The 20,305-nt window shown below is 50.9% G+C and overlaps 1 protein-coding gene and 1 long non-coding RNA gene across 13 annotated transcripts in view; one reads left to right on the top strand and one right to left on the bottom strand.

Moving 5' to 3' along the window:
• The first annotated feature begins 13,265 nt into the window (after positions 1 to 13,265).
• Positions 13,266 to 20,305, top strand: part of JADE2 (jade family PHD finger 2) — a 60,071-nt gene continuing 53,031 nt past the window's right edge. Inside the window, exons 1-3 of one of the 12 annotated variants that reach the window (XM_032250108.1) lie at positions 14,862 to 15,124; positions 17,453 to 17,546; positions 18,187 to 18,216. In XM_032250108.1, coding sequence (XP_032105999.1) covers positions 14,997 to 15,124; positions 17,453 to 17,546; positions 18,187 to 18,216 — 252 coding nt within the window. In that variant the 5' untranslated portion in view covers positions 14,862 to 14,996. The other 11 variants (XM_032250300.1, XM_032250470.1, XM_032250231.1 and 8 more) reach the window with 11 other exon arrangements.
• Positions 15,399 to 16,806, bottom strand: LOC116531867. Its single transcript, XR_004260632.1, has 2 exons — positions 16,673 to 16,806; positions 15,399 to 16,512 (listed from the first exon to the last, which is right to left on the bottom strand). It is a non-coding gene; the product is annotated as an uncharacterized LOC116531867 (long non-coding RNA).

Genomic DNA, 20,305 nt, shown 5'->3' with positions numbered 1-20,305 from the left:
AACCACCGCGCCCGGCCTAATTTTTGTATTTTTTAAGATATAGGGTCTCACTATGTTGCCCAGGTTGGTCTCAAACACCTAGACTCAAGCAATCCTCCTTCCTTGGCCTCCCAAAATGTTAGGATTACAGGCATGAGCCACTGGCCCTGGCCAGGGACCATTTTTATATAAACTTTCTAGTGAAATCCCAGCTGCTCTAGTCTGCCTTTTGCCTACTAGCCTCCTTGAGTATGCATAAATAATGCAGACTCATTTTAACTTGATGTTGATCTTACATAAAGTGTGGGTGGAAAGTATATCTGCTGGGCAAGCATCTTGTGCATCAAATAACAAATCCTAAAGCTAAATGGAAATTATTTTTAGGTTGTCTGGGCAAATAGCACAGAAGGTGGGGGACTCCGGAGATATGACCTCAGATGTGACACATGCAGACACATGACACACCACACAAACACACACGCATGTGGGTACGCACAAATGCACCTTCTCTCTTCCTTCTGCCCCCACACTGGCAGCTCCTTCCTGGCTTCCTCCGCCCCTCACTCACACAAAGGGCCAAAGCAAACACTTCAGCACTGAGTCATGTCCTACCTCATCGTGTTTCCAGCTTAGGAATCTCACCTCCCCACCTGGGCTGTGAGGTCTTCTGGGGCAAAGATGGTATCTGCTTCTCCTTAGGTATGCCCTGCTAACCTGGCCAGCCAGAGGACTGGACTCCTAGGAGCTGATTGCCCTTTCTTGAGCTCTGAGGGCAGTTGAGGATCAGGGAGGCAAGGGAGCTAGATGCTCAGTGGTAGATGCTCTCCAGGGCAGCCCCTACAGCCCAACACAGTCCCCTTTGTCCCCCAGGAGTCTGCCTCTCCTGGCCAACCAGGATGGCAGGTAATGTAGGTTTCTTCTTTCTGTAGCACTCTCCTAGAGGAGCTGCATTAGGTAGATAATCTGCCTAGAGCTGGCCTAGCTACCTAGAGCTCACCTAGTTTAACCCAACAAGAATTCTCGTTTCCAAGCATCTCCCTTACACGGGCATCCAGTGCCAATTTGTGTCCAAGCCTCTCCCCAGTGCCAGGGATGGAGATCCAGCACATTTGGAGGCAACTCACTGTGTGCCAGAGCCACAGGTCCCAGACTATCCAGCAGTCACAGTGCCCAGGGCCACCCCAGCCTCACAAGTCACTGTGTCCAAGGCCCTGAGGGAGGAACAGCTTGCTCACTAGTGCCTGAAGAAGGCTCCCTCCCAATGCAGCCACCTTGTACCCTGGAGACATTCCGAGCAGTGGGAGGCTGATCAAGGCCAGGACACCATTAATGAAACCTTGACTGGGGTGAGGCGTCTCAGGGCCAGGTGGCCTTGCTGCTTCTTGCCCCACACTGAGCCTTGATCTGTCCACATATACTGGTTAGAATCCAGTGTCTGCCCCTCCCATGCTGTGGTATGCTCAGGGCAGGGACCTCATGTAACACATCTTTGTAGCCTGAAGCCAGCCCAGCACTTGGCCAAAAGTTACTGTGTGTGGAGCACAGATCTGCCCCTGAGCACCGCCTGCAGCTTCCCTGCAGGCCTAGAGCCCAAGGTCTGGTCTCACGCAGCGTCCACTTCCCTTGAGGCCAGCCCAGAGCCCCGACTCAGTGAGTTCTCATGAACCGTTTACAGTCCACCAGGTAATGAATTGTGCCCCCTCGGCTGTCTCAGGAGCCAGGCCGGGCCAGGTATTCTCAGATTGAATTCGTTGGGAAGAAAGGGCACTCCACCTGCTGGAGGAGGGAGCACCTCGTGGAGGCCACACTGCTCAGAAACTTTCTTACCACACAGCTTCCCAGGCCGCCCACCCAGGTCTGAGCAGGCCAAAGGCCAAGCAAGGCTCTTCTGTGCCCCTGCTGGAATCCAATGTCCATGAGAAGGCTCTGGAATACATTTAGGATCTGAGACTGGTCCAGCTGAAACAGCCCAGAGACACCTTAATCCTGGGGGCCAGAGAGGGCCAAACAGGCCCCAAGCCACACAGAGGGCACCTCTGAGGCTAGCGCAAAGGGCAGGTTTCTTGCCCCTTCCTGCCAGGAGGAGTGTGCCCTCCCCACACCAATGATGTTTCTGTCCCTGGGAGGATTCCAAGCACCTGCGGGCAACCAGCACTGCCCAAATGCAGAGGGCCTCTTGGGGCTTACCCAAAGACCACAGAGTCGACTCCTCCCTCCATCTCCACAGCTCCCGCCCTGCCCTTCACCCCTTCCCAGTCTTGCTCCCTACACACCCCAGTATAAGCAAAGTCATGAATTCAGCACATACCTTTCCAGATTTTTTTCCTCTACAAAAGTTCATATGCTCGTGTCTCTGTGTGTGTTCAGATAAAAATGTAGACTTTTGTTTTGTAGCGGTTTTTTTTTTTTTTTTTTGCTTTGTTTTTGTTTTGTTTGCTTTGGGCTTTTGTTTTTTTCTTTTTACTGTGAATGGGATCACACTGCACATATTACCATGAAAGTTGTCTGTCACTTAACACTTTTCTTAAGGTTCATTTTACACCAAACATACAAAACTGCACGATGCCACTTCTTTGGCGATCTTGTTCTTTTTACTTTTCTTTTCTTATTTATTTATTTATTGAGACAGGGTCTCGCTGCATTGCCCAGGCCAGAATGTAATGTTGCAATCACAGCTCACTGCAGTCTTGGGCTCAAGTAGTTCTCCCACCTCAGCCTCCCAAGTAGCTAGGACTACAGGGACACACCAACATGCCGACATAATTTTTTTACTTTTTTTTTTTTTTTTGAGAGTTTTGCTCTTGTTGCCCAGGCTGGAGTGCAATGGCACGATCTCAGCTTACTGCAACCTCCACCTCCCAGGTTCAATTCTGCCTCAGCCTCCCAAGTAGCTGGGATTACAGGCATGTGCCACCACACCTGGCTAATTTTGTATTTTTAGTAGAGGTGGAGTTTTACCATGTTGGGCAGGCTAGTCTCTAACTCCTGACCTCAGGTAATCTGCCCACCTCAACGTCCCAAAGTGCTGGGATTACAGGCGTGAGCCACTGCACCCAGCCTAATTTTTGTATTTTTTTATAGAGCCAGGGTTTCACTACGTTACCCAGGCTGGTCTCAAACTCCTGGGCTCAAGTGATCCATTGCCTCGGCCTCCCAAGTGCTGGGATTACACACGTGAGCCACCACGTCCAGCTGGCTGCTTTGTTCTATTTGCAGTGTGTATTATTTAGTTAGTCCTTTAGCGAATGGACATTCAGGCTGTTTCTGGGTTTTCACTGAGGAGATTCCTGGACTTAGAGCTGCACGCTCTTTCTTGTTTTTGTTTTGTTTTGTTTTTGTTCATATGTTTGTTTTTTGAGATGGAGTTTTTCCTCTGTTGCTCAGGCTGGAGTGGAATGGCTAACTGCATTCTCCACCTCCGGGGTTCAAGTGATTCTCCTGCCTCAGCCTCTTGAGTAGCTGAGATTACAGGCACCAGCCAGCATGCCCCAAAGTGCTGGCTAATTCTTGTATTTTTAGTAGAGATGAGGTTTCACCATGTTGGCTAGGCTGGTCTCAAACTCTTGACCTCAGGTGATCCACCCACCTCGACCTCCCAAAGTGCTGGGATTACAGGTGTGAACCACCGCACCCGGCCCTGCACGCTCTCATCTCCTCTTTCCAGTGTGGGGCAACCGCATGGTCTCATCTTCACTTCAAGCAGCTCTCAAATATAGATTCTGGAACACAGGGAGCCCCCAGGGATTAGCATCATGCTCCACGCCCCACTGCATGCTATACACCAGGCAGACACCAAACATCTGATATCTTTGATTTCCCCAACATCCTCCCATTTCCACCTCTCCCCCACCCCCAACCGCATCTCATATGGATCACCGTTACTATGCAGGTCCACCTCCAGGCCTTTCTCAAGAAACTCTCTTGCCCATTTCAACCTCCAGGGTCCTCAGATGGCTTGCTGTACCTTGACCATCCTGCATATGCTTAAGGATCTGTCTTCCTAAATGGGCCTAAATCCAATGAAGGGAGATCTGTACCTGAAACTCACTGCCTCAGCATAGAGCCTTGATCATGTAAGTGTTTGTGAATGTATGCTACTTTTTTTTCTTTTATTTTTTATTAGAGACCGGGTATTACTCTGTCACCCAGGCTGGAGTGCAGTAGAGCAACTGTAGCTCACCACAGCCTCGAACTCCTGGTCTCATGCAAGCCTCCTGCCTCAGCCTCCCAACCCATTGGAATTACAGGCATGAGCCACCATGCCCTGCCCCAATGTGTGCTATTTCTTATTTATTTTTATTTTTATTTTTTGAAACGGAGTCTCACCCTGTCACCCAGGCTGGAGTACAGTGGTGTGGTCTTGGGTCACTGCAACCTCCGCCTCCCAGGTTCGAGCAATTCTTCTGTCTCTGCCTCCCGAGTGGCTGGGACTACAGGCACACGCCACCACACCTGGCTAATTTTTGTATTTTTAGTAGAGATGGGGCTCACCATATTGGCCAGGCTGGTCTCAAACTCCTGACCTCGTGATCCGCCCATATCAGCCTCCCAAAGTGCTGAGATTACAGGCGTGAGCTGCCATGCCCATCCAATGTATGCTATTTCTAACATAAGCCATGTTACCTCCAGGGTGACTGTGAATCAGTAAATACGTGGGGCCAGGTATGGTGGCTCACACCTGTAATCTCAGTACCTTGGGAGGCTGAGGTAGGAAGATCGCTTGAGACCAGGAGGTCAGGACCAGACTGAAGAACATAGTGAGACCCCATCTCTGTAAAAAATAAAAGATTAGTTGGACATGGTGGCTCATGCCTGCCGTCCCAGCTACTCAGGTGGCTGAGGTAAGAGGATCACGTGAGCCCAAGGTAAGTTTGAGACCACAGTGAGCTATGATGGATTGTGCCACTGCATTCCATCTTAGATAACAGAGTGAGATCCTGTGTCTAAAAAATAAATAAATAATAAAAATAAATCAGTAAGTACAAGGAAAGGGTCTTTGTAAGACTATCAGGTGTGCGGAGATTTGCTTTGATTGGTCAGAAACCCTGGCAAAGGTGAAATAAAGGGTTTTGCTTACACTGCTCAACCTGAAGCCAGCACCTTTGGTTCTTGGTGGTCCTTGGATTGGGCCAGGCCCCTCAGCTCAGAATGCGGCTTCTCACACTTTGACTCTGGTTGGGCTGGCCCTTGGCTTGGCTGGAGTCAGTGGCTGCTGCCAGTTTCTGGGGAAGCGTTTGGAGGCCCCAGGGATCTTCATTTCCTTTTGCCATCTGTGGCCACTGGGCTGGATCTGAGCGTCTAAGAGGGACAGGTGGCCTGGCTGGCACATTATCCAGACATCTCCTGGGACTGGGCAGCACCGTCTCCAAAATGGCTGGCTAAGGCTCCAGAGGGCTGCCTCTCCCAGGCATGCATTTGTAGGATACCCCAGTAAGAGCCAAGTCTGGATCTTTCCAGGGCAGTGTCTTCAGCCATGGACACAGACCTGGGTAGCTTTTCCCTCTGTTCCAAGCCCAAGCTGTAGTTTCTGCCTGGAGCCCAGGAGGCAGAAGCTGCTAGTTTTGTCCTCTCCTGAAGGCCAAATAATATGTTTTGCACAGAGCTTGGCGCATAGTAGGCATTCAGGAAATATTTACTGAATGACCAACAGAATGAATGCTCTTCGTCCATTAGAGGAGGCCACCTTGTGCCACTGGATATATGTGGCAGGGTAAAGACTGGATGACAGAAACACAAGAAACAGAAGGAAGTATGAGCAAACCTTACTTGGATCTGTGCAATCAGCAAGGCTTCCCAGACTCCATTTTACCCCTTCAGGACTCCCAGGAATTCTCCAGGAACCCTAAGGTTACAAGGCAAGTGTTGTAACCCAATTTTTCTAATCTCCAAACCTACACTACTTCAAGTGTTATCTGTGGACCAGCAACATGAGCATCATCTTGAAGCTTGTTAAATATGCAGACTTGGCAGAGCGCGGTGGCTCATGTCCGTAATCCCAGCACTTTGGGAGGCTGAGGCAGGTGGATCACCTGAGGTCAGGAGTTCAAGACAAGCCTAGCCAACATGGAAAAACCCTGTCTCTACTAAAAATACAAAAAAAAATAACCGGGCATGGTAGTGGGTGCCTGTAATCCCAGCTACTCAGGAAGCTGAGGCAGGGGAATCACTTTAATAATAATAATGATACAGATTCTTGGCTGGGTGCAATGGTTCCCACCTGTAAACCAACACTTTGGGAGGCCCAGATGGGAGGATCACTTCAGGTCAGGATTTCAAGATCAGCCTAGGCAACACAGTGAGACCCCCTAAAACCTTCAAAAATTAGCCAGGCATGGTGGCATATGCCTGTTGTTTTAACTACTCTGGAGGCTGAGGCAGGAGGATCTCTTGAGCCTACGAGTTGGGTCGAGATTGCACTGAGCTGTGATGGTACCATTGCGCTCCAGCCTGGGTGGCAGAGTGAGACCCTGTCTCAAAAAAAGAAAAAAAGAGGGGGGGGCAGGCGCAGTGGTTCATGCCTATAAATCCTAGCACTTTGAGAGACTGAGGAGGGCTGATTGCCTGAGCTCAGGAGTTTGAGACCAGCCTGGGCAACACAGTGAAACCCTGTCTCTACTCAAATACAAAAAATTAGCCAGGTGTGGCAGCGTGCTCCTGTAATCCCAGCTACTCGGGAGGCTGAGACAGGAGAATCGCTTGAACTCAGGAGGCAGAGGTTGCAGTGAGCCAAGATCACACCATTGCACTCCAGCCAGGGTGGCAGAGCAAAACTCTGTCTCAAAAAATAAAAAATAAATAAAATAAAATGCAGACTCTTAGCGCTCGCCGACTTAATGAATCAGAATTTGCATCTGAACAAGATCCCAGGTGATTTGTGTGCATAGTGTAGTTGGACGAGCACTGCCCTAAGCAGTGAGTGTGTGAATACAGGTCTAGAACCCAAATGAGGACTTGGCACACCTGGCACAGAGGTGGGCTGCTGGGGAGTATGGCTAACTACATCTGAGGCTTCTGCCTACTTTGATGACTCAGACAAATTGTTGAGTCAGATATTTTCTCTCTGCAACCCTTGTATACCACCTTGAACATAGCAAGTGCCAGGCGTGGTGGCACGTGCCTATAGTCCCAGCTACTCTGGAGGCTGAGGCAGGAGGACCACTTGAGCCCAGGAGCTCTGTGCTATAGTTCATTATGTGGATTGGGTGTCTGAACTAAGTTCAGCATCAATATGGTGACCTCCCAGGAGCAGGGGACCACCAGGTTGCCTAAGGAGGGGTGAACCAACAAAGCTCGAAACATAGTGGGCAATAAATATTCAGTGAATGAATGTTGAACCCACCTTACACTATTCTCTCAATTTAGGGTTTTTAAGGTATGCTGTAGTTCAGCATTTGGGCATATACTGCAAGTTATTTAACAGGATTTTTAGTCTGGGCATCGTGGCTCACGCCTGTAATCCTAGCACTTTGGGAGACTGAGGTGGGCAGATTACAAGGTCAGGAGATCAAGACCAGCCTGAACAACATGGTGAAATCCATCTCTATTAAAAATATAGAAATTAATCGGGCATCTGGTGCGCACCTGTAATCCCAGCTACTCGGGTGGCTGAGACAGGAGAATCACTTGAACCCGGGAGGCAGAGGTTGCAATGAGCCAAGATCATGCCACAGTATCCCAGCCTGGGCCATAGAGTGAGATTCTGTCTCAAAAAAAAAAAAAAAAAATCTGCATTTTTAACATGCATCCCATGTACTCCATACACACTAAAGTTTGGAAATGATTGCATCCCTAGTTGACAGAGGATAATGAGGCACAGAGAGGTTAATTGACTTGTGCAAAGTAACAGAGTTAGAGAATGATGGAGACAGGACTCAAAGGATTGCCTGACTCTGGAATCCAGTTTTAAACATATTGTCTATTACACTAGAAAAACTGATGTCCAGACTTACTATGTGTATTTAGTCATGTATATTGCTTTGCGTGTATTTCACATGCCAACAAAGTTTGCTAGACTGTGAACTCTAGGAAGGCAATTGATGTGTTTTATTTCCCTCAGCATTTGCAGTATCCATTACCATGCCTAGTACCTAGAAGATCCTCAAGAAAAGTTGTCTGAATTAAATTTCTACAGATATATAGTTATCCACCTCTATATACATTCACAGATAAACATATACACAGGACATCTCATTCTCAGTTGGCATCTGAGAACAAGTTGTGACAACTAGAAACCTTCCCACTCTCTCCTGAACTATTTCTTTTTTTTTTTCCCCATTTATTTATTTTATTGCATTTTAGGTTTTGGGGTACATGTGAAAAACATGCAAAATTGTTGCATAGGTACACACGTGGCAGTGTGATTTGCTGCCTTCCTCCCCATCACCTACATCTGGCATTTCTCCCCTTGCTATCTCTCCCCAGCTCCCCACCCCCCACCGTCCCTCCCCTATTTCCCCCCAACTGACCCCAGTGTGTAGCGCTCCCCTCCCTGTGTCCATGTGTTCTCATTGTTCAACACCTGCCTATGAGTGAGAACATGCGGTGTTTGATCTTCTGCTCTTCTGTCAGTTTGCTGAGAATGATGGTTTCCAGGTTCATCCATGTCCCTACAAAGGACCCAAACTCATCATTTTTGATGGCTGCATAATATTCCATGGTGTATATGTGCCACATTTTCCCTATCCAGTCTATCGTCGATGGGCATTTGGGTTGGTTCTCCTGAACTATTTCAATCAAGCTTTTGCTAACATTACTCCATTGACATGGCTCTTGTCAAGGTCACCAGTAACCTCAACGTTGATGAACCCAATGATTAATTCTCAACCTCCAGCTTGTCTGACCCCTCCGCAGCTTTGGACATAGGGCTTTCCTCCCTCCTGAAGTTCTCTCTCACTTCCTTTGGCTTCTAGGATATTCCTTCTATCTCTTTGAATATTTTTTTTTTAACATTAACAACACTTGTGCTGGTTTCTCTTCATCATCCAGACCACTTCACCTTGCAGTGCCCAAGGGTACTGTCCTTGAGCTCCTTCTCTTTACTTTTTTTTTTTTTTTTTTGAGACAGAATCTTGCTCTATCGCCCAGGCTGGACTGCAGTGGTGTGATTTCAGCTCACTGCAACCACCACCTCCCGAGTTCAAGTGATTGTCCTGTGTCAGCCTCCTGAGTAGGTGGGATTACAAGCACACACCACCATGTCCAATTAATTTTTGTATTTGTAGCAGAGACGGGGTTTCACCATGTTGGCCAGGACGGTTTCGATCTCTTCATCTCATGATCTGCCTGCCTCGGTCTCCCAAAGTGCTGGCATTACAGGTGTGAGCCACCGAGCCCGTGAAGCCAAGCGCCTTCTCTTCCTATATTCACTTAGTTGATAATCTCAAATTTAAATGCCATCCATCTGTTCGCTGACCACTCTCAAATATTATCTTTAGCCCAGACCTTGCCCCTGAGCTGAGGCTGTCATGTCTTGCTGCCTGTCAATGGCTGCACTTGGATGTCCAATAGGCATCTTAAGCTTCATATGCCCAACACTGAGCTCCTAATCCCCTAAAACCTACTCCTTCCAGCTTCTCCCATCTCAGTTAATGACAACCGAATCTCTCCATTAGTTCAAGTAAAACGCTTATCGTTGTCCTCAATTTGTTTCTTTTTCTTGCACTCTACCAGCAAATCCTGGCAGAGTTACCTTCAAAATACAGATGACTACTTTTCACCACTTCCATTGCTACCACTCTGGTCCAATCATCTCTCACCTGGTTTATTCAGGTGGTCTCCTAACTGGGCTTCCTGCTTCTGCTTTGCCTCTTTGTTCTCCACGCAACACCTGAGTGACCTGTAAAACCCAGAGTCAGATCATGTCAGTCGTCTGCTCAAAACCCTCCTTATCACTCCAGCAAAAGCCAAATTCCTAACAATGACCTACAAGGCCCTATGTAATCTCTTTCATTTACATATTAAACACATTCCTGCCTCAGAGGCATTGGACTTGCTGGTCTCTAGTTGGTTCTTAACCTTTTTTGTGCATGTGCCATGGACTGTTTTCGCAGTCTGTGACACCTGTGGACTCCTGAGTACAGTATCTTTAAATCCATAAAATAAGTTCCATAAATTATAAAGAAAACCAATTGTATTGAAATACAACTCTCAAAAATTTTTTTTTTTTTTTTTTGAGACAGAGTTTCGCTCTTGTTACCCAGGCTGGAGTGCAATGGCGCGATCTCGGCTCACCGCAACCTCCGCCTCCTGGGTTCAGGCAATTCTCCTGCCTCAGCCTCCTGAGTAGCTGGGATTATAGGTACGCGCCACCATGCCCAGCTAATTTTTTGTATTTTTAGTAGAGACGGGGTTTCACCGTGTTGACCAGGATGGTCTCGATCTCTTGACCTCGTGATCCACCCGCCTCGGCCTCCCAAAGTGCTGGGATTACAGGCTTGAGCCACCGCGCCCGGCCCATAAAATATTTTAAAATATATAATATATGTGTTTCTTTATTAATTCATTAAATTACAAGAGATACAGAGGCAGGTGGATCATGAGGTCAGGAGATCGAGACCATCCTGGCCAACATGGTGAAACCCCATCTCTACTAAAAATACAAAAATTATCTGGGCATGGTGGCACGTGCCTGTAATCCCAGCTACTCGGGAGGCTGAGGCAGGAGAATTGCTTGAACCAGGGAGTTGGAGGTTGCAGTGAACTGAGATGATGCCACTGTACTCCAGCCTGATGACAGAGTGACACTTCGTCTCAAAAAAAAAAAAAAACTACAACAGCTAGCATCATGATTTTGAAGTAGTGATGAGTAAAACAATATTTTTTCAATAAATTACTTGTGAAGTGTAATGATATTTTAAGATATGTGCAACAACTCTACTGATATGAAAATATCTGATTTCTACCAACAATAATATCACAGGTGCTGTTAATATCACTGATTTGTTATCTGTATCCATAATTGAAGAACATGCTACATTTTAATTAGTGAAAATAAAGGTGTAATTTTTTCCTCATGTAAGGTCAAGATCCTCTGAATTCTATCCACAGACCCATGGAGAGGAGAGTCTGCGGTCTCCAGGTTAAGAACAGCTGGCTTCCCTTCCCCCATGTACATACACACATACTCCTATACACAGTTCGCTCCTTTACCTCCTTTTCTCAAATACTGCCTTCTCGGTGAGCCCTTCCCTGACTATTTTATTTAAAACTGTGCTCCCACATTGTGTATCACCCTTTCCTACTTAAGAGTTTCTCGACAGCACTTAATCACTTTCAAACGTAATATATATTTATTTTTTGGAATTTAGAATAAAATCATGTCCAGTCTTAACCTGCTCACTCTAGCAGCTAACATTTTTACCCTTTTTTGTTTAGGTTCCGGGGTACATGTGAAGGATGTACATGTTTGTTACATAGGTAAACGTGTGCCGTGGTGGTTTGTTGCACAGATCATCCCAACACCTAGGTATTCAGTCCAGCATCCACAGGCTATTTTTCCTGATGCTCTCCCTGCCCTGCCCCTCATTTATTGTTTATTTTTTACGTATTTATTTTTGTTTGTGTGTGCTGCGTCCCCAACACCAAGAATGGTGCCTGCCATCGGGGAGGGCTGTGGAAAAAAACGAATGATTACATTTCCAAGAACTCTGTTTCTTCTCATTTCTTTCCTGTAAAAAGTTAATTAATGATTATATCCAAAGTATGGATTGTGGAAAAAGGAAAAAAAAAGTTAATGAATGATTTGTGAGACTTTTAATAAAGATTAAGGAGTTACAATTAGCTTTATCGTTATCACTCTGTTAAAGCTTCCAAGGTTAACCTTAAACAGCAGCAGAGAGCTGTGGAAATCCAAGGATTTTCACAGGACTTCCAGTCCTAAGCAAGAGGTATTTTCAAGAGCTCATTAGAAGGCCTGGGTCTCACCCCAAGTCAGTGAACCACCTCAGAGGCAAAGTGCCGCTTATAAACCTCTTTCTTGCCAAGACAGCAAGCAGAACCCCCATCCCCAATCAAAGCAATAATAGTAATACTTTTTATTTCTGGCAGTGTGGTAAAATAGAAACCACATTAGGTCTCAAGGTCAGCTAGATCTAGGAGTCAATTCTGCCAGCACTTACTAGCTGTGTGGCTGTGGTTAAGTTACTAAACCTTTCTGAACAGGTAAGAAGGCGTTTGGGGGAGAAGGAGATGGAATGGCTCCCAAAGTGACCAGTGCAGAGCAGGTGCACTTTAAATGGTCACCCCTCCCTCATCTGTCTCTGGAGATCATCTCTTTAGACTGTGCCACCGTAAACTGGTGCCCTCACTCCCACCCCTAGATATGTGGCTGAGACAGTCATTGGGACCTTGACCATGAAGCTTTGCAGAACAATTTTACCCTTCCTAAAGAAACCCTCTTAGGTAGCTGGCAAAGTGCTAATGGGCACTGTGCACCCTGAGCCAGGTGCTGCTTTACACATACCACATGTATATGTACATACATACATATATGTACATGTGCACACACGGCCTCAGGAACCCTCCAACCACCCCATTCTACCCAAGAGGAAAGAGTCCAAAGGAGATGAATTCACTTGCCCACATCACACAGCTTCTGAACTGCAAAGCCAGGATTAGAACCTAAGTATTTAACCATTTTGTTACGCACTCCAAGTTTGCAACACCTGTTTTCAGACTCTGAGCTTGGCTAGGGAAAAATCCCACCAATTGACCACTGAGAGCCACAGTCAAGTCTAACTGGGAGGTTATACCCAGATCATCCTCTTGCCAGACAATTCTCCTCAGACTTTGTGAATGAAGGCCAAGGAAGAAGAAATGTTGCAGTGACTCTCTTTGAGCTCATATTTCTTTCTTGTTGCAAAAACTGCTTATTTCAGCATCCATCATCTCCCTCTTTGTTGGGTAGACAATCCGCCCTGCCGGAGGATTTGTGCTGTTATTATGAGTTTGTTTATTATTAGATTTATTTCTCCTATAAGCAAATGTGTTCACAACATTCCATCGGGGAATCTTCTTAATTGTCACATAAATGTCATCTTATGTAAATTGAATATTTGTCTTCCCATGGAAGGGGGTGGAGGGGAAAGAAAGAATAAACAACCTTCAGTCTTGGAGAGGGAAGGCTACTCCTGTGTCCATTCACAACTCACCCACGTGCCTTCAAAGCCAAAGGTGAGCTGAAAAATTATTGGATCATCTTTGAGGGGCAGTCGAGCATGAGGGGGAAGAAAAAGTTGGCCACTGTGCTTTGGGGATATTAGGCCAGGCTCCCCACAACCTGCTCCCGAGGACAGACCACCCCCTCCCAGGCATTCCGAAGAGATTGAAGCTTGAGCCCCCCATCCCTCCCCAACCAGGAGGCCAGTCCTTCCCCTTCCTCGAGAGAAGGTGAGCTCGGCGGGCGCAGCGGGTTGGGTGGGTGTGGCCCGCGGCTCCGGGAACAGACCCAAGGCCCCGCCACCACCGGCTAGCAGCCCGACAGCCCGCCCGCCTGGCGAGCGCAGGCTCTTCTTCCAGAAACTGCGAGGATCCGAGCGCACTGTTTGTGCACCACAAGGTCAAGTCGGGAAGTGGAGCCGGAGGAGGAGGGGCGAGGAGGCGAAGGGTGGGGAGAGGGGCGCCCTGCTTCCTCGCCATGTGCCAGCCTTTGGAAGTTACCCCTCGGTTTTTAACCCTTTCGGGGTAATGGGAAGGAAGAGCAAGGGGGAAGGGGTCGCCCCGGGGCAAAATCCTACTGGGGCCAGGATGTGCAGCCAGCCACCTACCCACCCATCGCTGGCTTCTCCACCCCCCGGAAATGCGGGGCAGCGCTAGGCCCCAGGAGGCACCCGGGAGGGGGGAGGGGGCGACGAGCCCAATGGGGACCCTCTCTACGGACCGCCCCTCTTTTCTTGAGGTAGCCTACAATTTCAAGTTTCCCCCGCCCGGAATGTTAGTTTTACATTTGGAGTGGGTGCGGGGAGGAGGGCCGCGCCCCCTCCCCAAGACTCGCGTGCGCCCATCCCCTCCCCTCCCCTCCTGCCAGCACTTTCTGCTCACTTCTGGCGCTGCGAAACGCCACGCGATTTATTCGATTCGCATTTTAAAACCAGCGATTCAAAAGCAGGGCCTAGGGCGAGGGTCTTCCAGCGCTAGAGCCCCGGGGGGCGGGGTGCTCAGTGCAAACCTCGTTCCCTCCGCGAGTGTCGCCTCCAGGCTGTTATTTGCAAAGAAACGTCTTTTTGACGCAGGGAGAAATGGCAAATTTTAAGTACGTCATTAATATGGCGCCAAAAGATTTTTTTAAGTATAAGCTTGCTTTTTTTTTTTTTTTAAGGTTGCGGGGGGCGCCGCCTGGGTCTGGGGCGCGTAGGGGGCGGGGTGTGAGCAGAAAGTGTGAGTGAAAGAGTGGAGGGGCGGGGTATGTGTGTGAGTGTGTGAAGTGTGAGCAGACCTGATGGGACTTGCATGGGCGCAGCCGCCGCTCGGGCCCGGCCCTGGGGACGGGGCGGGCTGGGGGCGCCCCAGAGTCCATGGGGAGTCCGGGCCCAGGGTGCGAGCAGGCGTGGTGGGGGCGCGGCGAGGCAGGGCACCCTCCCCCCACTGGGCCCGCAAGGCTACCTGGACTCCCCGCTGGAGCCAAACAACTGGGCGGGGGGGGGGCGGTGACGGGGGGTGTCGGGAGCGGAGATCAGAGTGAATAAGAAAAAAGTGGCTACTCCCCCTCCCTCGCTCCTCCTGCCCGCCCCCACCCCACCCCCACCCCAACACATTTTTTTTTTTTTTTTCTAAAGAGATCACAAGGAAGTCTTGGTTTAAAAAGAAACAGAAACATACACAGGGGGTTGGTGAATGGTGCCGACCGCGGCCATCGCAGTTGGAGGCTATTTTTTGGGGGGGTGAGTAGCGTCCATGGAGTTACTTTGCGCCCACTCCTAGTGGCACCCGCTCAGGTCTGGCGGGCTGACTGTCCCCGGCGGGGGGCGTGGGGCCGGGGACGCCACGGGCCCCGCCGCCTCCCTCGCCGCGACCCCGGATGGATGAGCGCCCCCCGCCCTCCCGCGCCGGCCCCAGGAGCTCCCGGCTTCGGGAGCATCCTTCCCGCGCCGGTCCCTGCAGCGGCGCGTAGCCGCGGGCAGCGCCCCTCAGGGGGGTACCGCGGAGCAAGGTAAGATCCAGCCCCCGGCGGATGGGCCCTGCGCATCTCCACGACATTATTTGGTGTTTTTGCAACAGATCTGCCAGCGCTCCTCGCTCCCTCGCTCTCTTGCTCGCTCGCTCCCTCTCTCTCCTGCTGGCTGCCTGTTCTAGGAAGCCAGCGCGGAGGGGGGGGGGATGCACAGCACAGGGGAGAGAGATTGCGCATGTTGGTCAGTCGTGTTTTAAAGAGTACAGTGCAGGGAGGCTGAGAGGGGCGCATGCAGCAACAACTTTTGGAAGGGTGAGCTTGGCGACCTTCTTTATTAATGACTGCGGCAAAGCGCCCCCGGGTCGGAGGGGGCGCGGGAGGGCGGGGGCGCGCCAGGGCTGCAACTTGCCCCGCGGGCTCCGGCCGGGCGTAGGGGCTGCAGCGAGAGATGAGTCCGGTGGGGAGGTTGAGTGGCCGGGGCGGGGGCTCTGAGAACCGGGAGCTATCTGCCCTCCTGCCTCCCCGAGTTTCATTTTGTTGATACGCAGCACGTCCGGGCGGCGAACCGGGCTGAGCCGGTGCACATGACCTCGCGCTGGGCTCACGTGCAGCCGGTCCGGTCCCAGACACCTTCCGGGGGCCACCGCCTCCGCCCTGTCGCCCCCTCTCCCGGCCCGGTGCACGCGGGCGCTGCACGCGGGGGCAGCATGCTCGGCTCCTGGGCTTGGAGGCTCTGCACAAATTAGACAGTTTTTTGGAGGGGCGGGGGCCACCCTTTCCAGGTGAGTATGGAGGGTGCGGAGCCTTGGCGCCAGGGGCGCGGACTGGGGTCGGGGACAGCCCCCACCTCCGGGGCCGCGCGGGAGTCCGGCGGGGGAGAGGCGCTGGGAGAGTGGAAATGTACCGGCGGCGGCCGGAGCGGCGGGTGCGCGCCCGCGGGGCGACGGCAGGGGGCGTGGCCCTTGTTTACCTTCTTCCAACTCTGCCGGTTCGCGTCCCGCTTCAGGGACGGATCCGCAGTCCCCTGCCCTCTGCCCCTGCGCCCTGGGTGTTACTAGGAAGATGCGGGCTTGTGGCGGACCCCGTTTGGGACGCACACACCTGACTCAAATGAGTGACATTGCAGCTCCCGCCCCCACCAAGCACTGCTGCAGTCCCTGTGCCGGATCCCCGGCCCCGCCCCGCCCCCGGCAGTGGCATCTTCCCGGCCTCACCTCCTTCCTCCCTCTCCCTCTCCCTTCCCACCCACTCGCCTGCGCCTGCGGAGCGGCGCCCGCCCGCCTCCTCCCCGCCTGGGTGCAGACTTGTGGCTCCCCATGGTTTCTTCCCGCCCATCCCTGGGTCCTGAAACACCCTCTCTTCTCGGCCAATGGATGAGAGGGGTCAACTTGGCGATTCTCAGCTGTTCTGCCGGAGGATGGGAATGCCTGCGAGACAGCCAGGAAGGCTTCACTCTAGCTTCCAGAGGCCCAGCCCTGTACCCTACTGCACACGGCTACCCACGCCCCTCCTCCCGCCCCGAGGCTCGGCTGCTCTTCCCGGCGTCTCTTAAACCCTTCCCCCGACCGGAGCGTCAAGCCCACCCACCTCCCAGCGCCGCCCCTGGTCCGCAGAGCCTCTTGCCCTTCCTTCGCCTGGGCCGGAGCCCCCCGCAGCCTCCTCCGGCTCCTCCTCCCGGCTCCCGCTGTCGGAATCACGCCGGCGCGCCTCCAGCCTGCGGTCCCGCGGACTGCCTCCAGGGGCGGGCTGGAGGCGCGCTCAACTCCCCTCCCAGTCCCCTCAGCCACTGCCGCTGGCCTGGGCACTTTTTAACCAGCTTGGCCGTTGGCCTCTTGCTGGAGGCTGGGGGAAGTGAAGGGTCACCAGGTGTCTTTGCCCTATGTCAAAGGCAGACTGCGGTCGGTGATTCTGGTCTCTGCAGGTTTAAAAACCTCGCCACTGCTTCTAGCACCCCCGGCTCATTTTCTGCAGGATTTCGAGGCACAAAGTTTTATCCTGGGTCAGAGTTTGTAGGGGGTCATTGAGAGGTGTCATATTTCCATTCAGAGCGGTTCCAAAGCGGCTAGGAAGGGGCTGGGTGGGCCGTGCCTTGCCTTTGTTGGAAGGAGGACCTCTGAGATCTGATCCCAGACAGGCTGTCAGGACGCCCCCTTAGCATTTATGCTTGCAAACTGAGTCCTGCGCCTGGGAGGTGTAGGGCCGCATGGCCCCTCCTCTCGGAGTGGCTTTAACTCCCTGCCTTCACTGGTAAAATTCCCAGTAGGACATTTGGCAAAACGGCTGGGCAGGGAGCTGCCAACCGGGCCTGGCTTTGTTTCCTGGGTTCCCAGGGCTTCTCCCCTACCCTGACTTTCTCTCTCACCCCAGGGCCCCAGATGAACGCACCGTCCGTCCTGTCCCATCTTCCCTGGACGGGTTGGGACTCGCAGAAGCAAAGGAGGAAAATAACAACAGAATAACTGTAAGGGGGAAGGAATGAGTAATAAAGCTGACCCAGGCAGGGAGGAGGGCTTTCATGTTTAAGAGATGCTATTTGCTTTTTAGGTCACAGGCTGCAAAAACAGGCTTTGATCCGAAGTGGGCGAATAATTTATTGAGAAAGTTTGCATGGTAGGAGAAAAAAGCGATGTTTGTTTGATCTGGAGCCCTTTAGGTTGTCCCAAGTGCTGTTGGCTGTTGTTTGGAAGAGAAAAGCTTTTGGTTCTGCAGCAAATGTCTCACAGAGGGAAGTCCTCGCCCCAGGCAGCAGGACTTGCAGTGAATGTTGGTTTTGAAACTGTTTGGCCAAGGGTCTCCCCAGCACTTTTGGAGATGAAGTGTTTAAGGATAGAGTTGTTTGGGCTCAGGATGCAGCAAATGTTTCCAGAATGTTTTCCCATCCAAAATGCTTTTCCTTTCCCTAAATTGCCTGGCTAAAGAGCCACTAACAGTGGTCCAAGAAATCTCCACTTAGCTTTCATTGACTGGTGAGGTGGGACTGCCGGTCTCCAGGCCCTAGATGCACCACAGAGTCTTGAAGTTAGGCCTTGGACACTGACTCCCATGTCCTTGAGGTTGGGGGTTAGGGTATTCTGGCTGTAACCCTGTGTTCCTTTTAACAGGAAGGCAGTTGTCTTATGCTCATGACACAGGTAAGAGGCTTCTAGTCCAAATTCTTCATAGCGCATGCAGCAGGCTCTTTGGGACCTCTCAGTTCTCCCTTTAGGTTCTCTGATGGGGAGGCCAGGTCAGAGTTGGGGAGCAGGATACCTTTGGCTTGCCCTGTCCTCCAGATAGGACCCTTACCATGTGACTCAAAAGCTTACAATTGTAGGTCACAGCTCAGAGCTCCTCTCAGCTTATAGGGATCTGGAATATTCACACCCACACCCTGGAACTTGCAGGTCTGTACACTTTAGTCCACTGGGGATGGTGTATACCATCCAGGCTGTGCAATTACCAACTACCTCAGTTCTTATGTTACAAGGAGCACTTTCTGCAGATAGCATTAATAACAGTACCTATCTCATGTACAGAATAAGTGATTGCATAAAAAAAGACTAAGCCCAAAGCCAGGCATGTGATAAGCACTTGATTAGTACTAGTCATCCTTACTCTACCTGGAGAGGGCCTCAATGTAGCTTTGACCTTTGATCTCTCACCTTTAGGCTAGGCCAGAGAGCCAGCTCCCTTCTCTGCAGAAGGGATCCGAAGGATGCTGCAGGTGCCAATGGGCAGCCGATGTGGGAGCCAGTGGACTGAGCTCTGCCCTCTCTGGGACAAAAGTAGGGTGAGAAGGTTCTGAAGAACAAAGTAGACAGAGCCTTCTCATTCTCCCAGCACCCCCTTGGTATGTCCCCAGAACTGGTCTGGAGGGTGGGTGTGGGCAGTGTCTTCAAAGGGAGCTGGGTCCCCTCTGGGACACTTGAAGTTGCAGACAGGTGGTGGCGGGTGTTGGAGCAGGGTTCGGGCTCCCCTAGGCTTGGAGAAGCAGGTCCGGGAAGCCAATTGGAGGATCCTAGGCAGCAGCCCTCTACTCTGTGTACAAAATCATTTTTGTAACTGCAATTACTGTCCCTGAGAAGGCATTAAAGTTAATGAGAGATAGGAAAGAGTGGGGCTGTGACCCCTGTTTAAAGCGGTTTAAGAGTGTGCAGCTCTTGTTTTCTGAATGTCTGGCCTTCCCAACACAAGGAGGCTCTGAGGACAGGTTTTCCAGCCGAAATATCATTAAATTGTATTAGCATCTTATTACACACACGCCTTCGCGGTCTGCCTCAGACAGGGAGAGTTTTTGTTTCTCTTTGAAAGATTGTGTCTGGAATGGTAAATTGCCTGCTTGAAAGCCCTTTTTCCCCTCTTTTTAAGGAGGAGGGCGAAGTCCTGCTGCGTGGTGGCGGGCAGGCCAGGCCTGGTGGCCCCGGGAGAGGAGAGGCCGGAGGCCAGGTTGGGGTGTTTTAACTGCCCAGGGAGTGGCTGCAGTAGCAGGCCTGAAAGACCCACTGTTCCCAGGGTCAGCTGGAAGGGCGTTAATGGAGGCCCAGGGTGTTTATTTGAGTTTATTTGCAGAGAGGTCTTTAAAGGGGGCTGGCATTGGGCATTGGCGTTTTAAGTCCAGACCTGAGGCACCCACTAAGACCAATCACTAGTGCTGCCAAGAAAACATCTGCCACCAAATTGCTGCCCTATTACTGAGTTGACATTGATCATTAGCCAGGAGCCCAACCAAATAAAGCCTCCTGGAAAATGTGTGAGGTTAAGACGGGGAAGGCAGGCTGTGAAAACAAGGGCAAAATCTTCGGCTGGGGTGTTTGTTCCAGCAAGCCACAGGCAGGCCAGCTGGACTGTGTGGTCCCAACACTTCTCGGGCAGGGAGCAAGAGCACACTCAGCATTCCCTAGTATGTGCTGGGTGTCATGGGAGGGGTCACTGGGGTCCTGGCCGGAGTCTAGATGGAATGCTCGTTACTCTTTGTGGAACACATTCCAAGGAAAAGGACATGCAACAAGTAGCTCAACAAGCACAGCTGGGATGGGTATTCTGTGGACACTAGGGGGTGAATTTCTTCAGATAGGGCGATGAGCATAGACTGACATAGGCCACAGTTAAGCTTAAACCCAAAGATTGAAGAGTCGGACATGCATAGACTACATAGAGTAATATTATAGGCAGAGTGGAGTACAACCTGTGCACAGGTCTTGAAGGATGGAATCTGGAATCTTTGGCTTGTTCAAGGAAATG

The sequence above is a fragment of the Sapajus apella genome, unplaced genomic scaffold, assembly GCF_009761245.1.
Source record: "Sapajus apella isolate SASKATOON/1434 unplaced genomic scaffold, GSC_monkey_1.0 scaffold1, whole genome shotgun sequence".
NCBI classification, from domain to species: domain Eukaryota; kingdom Metazoa; phylum Chordata; class Mammalia; order Primates; family Cebidae; genus Sapajus; species Sapajus apella.
This window is presented reverse-complemented; position numbering and strand designations above follow the sequence as displayed.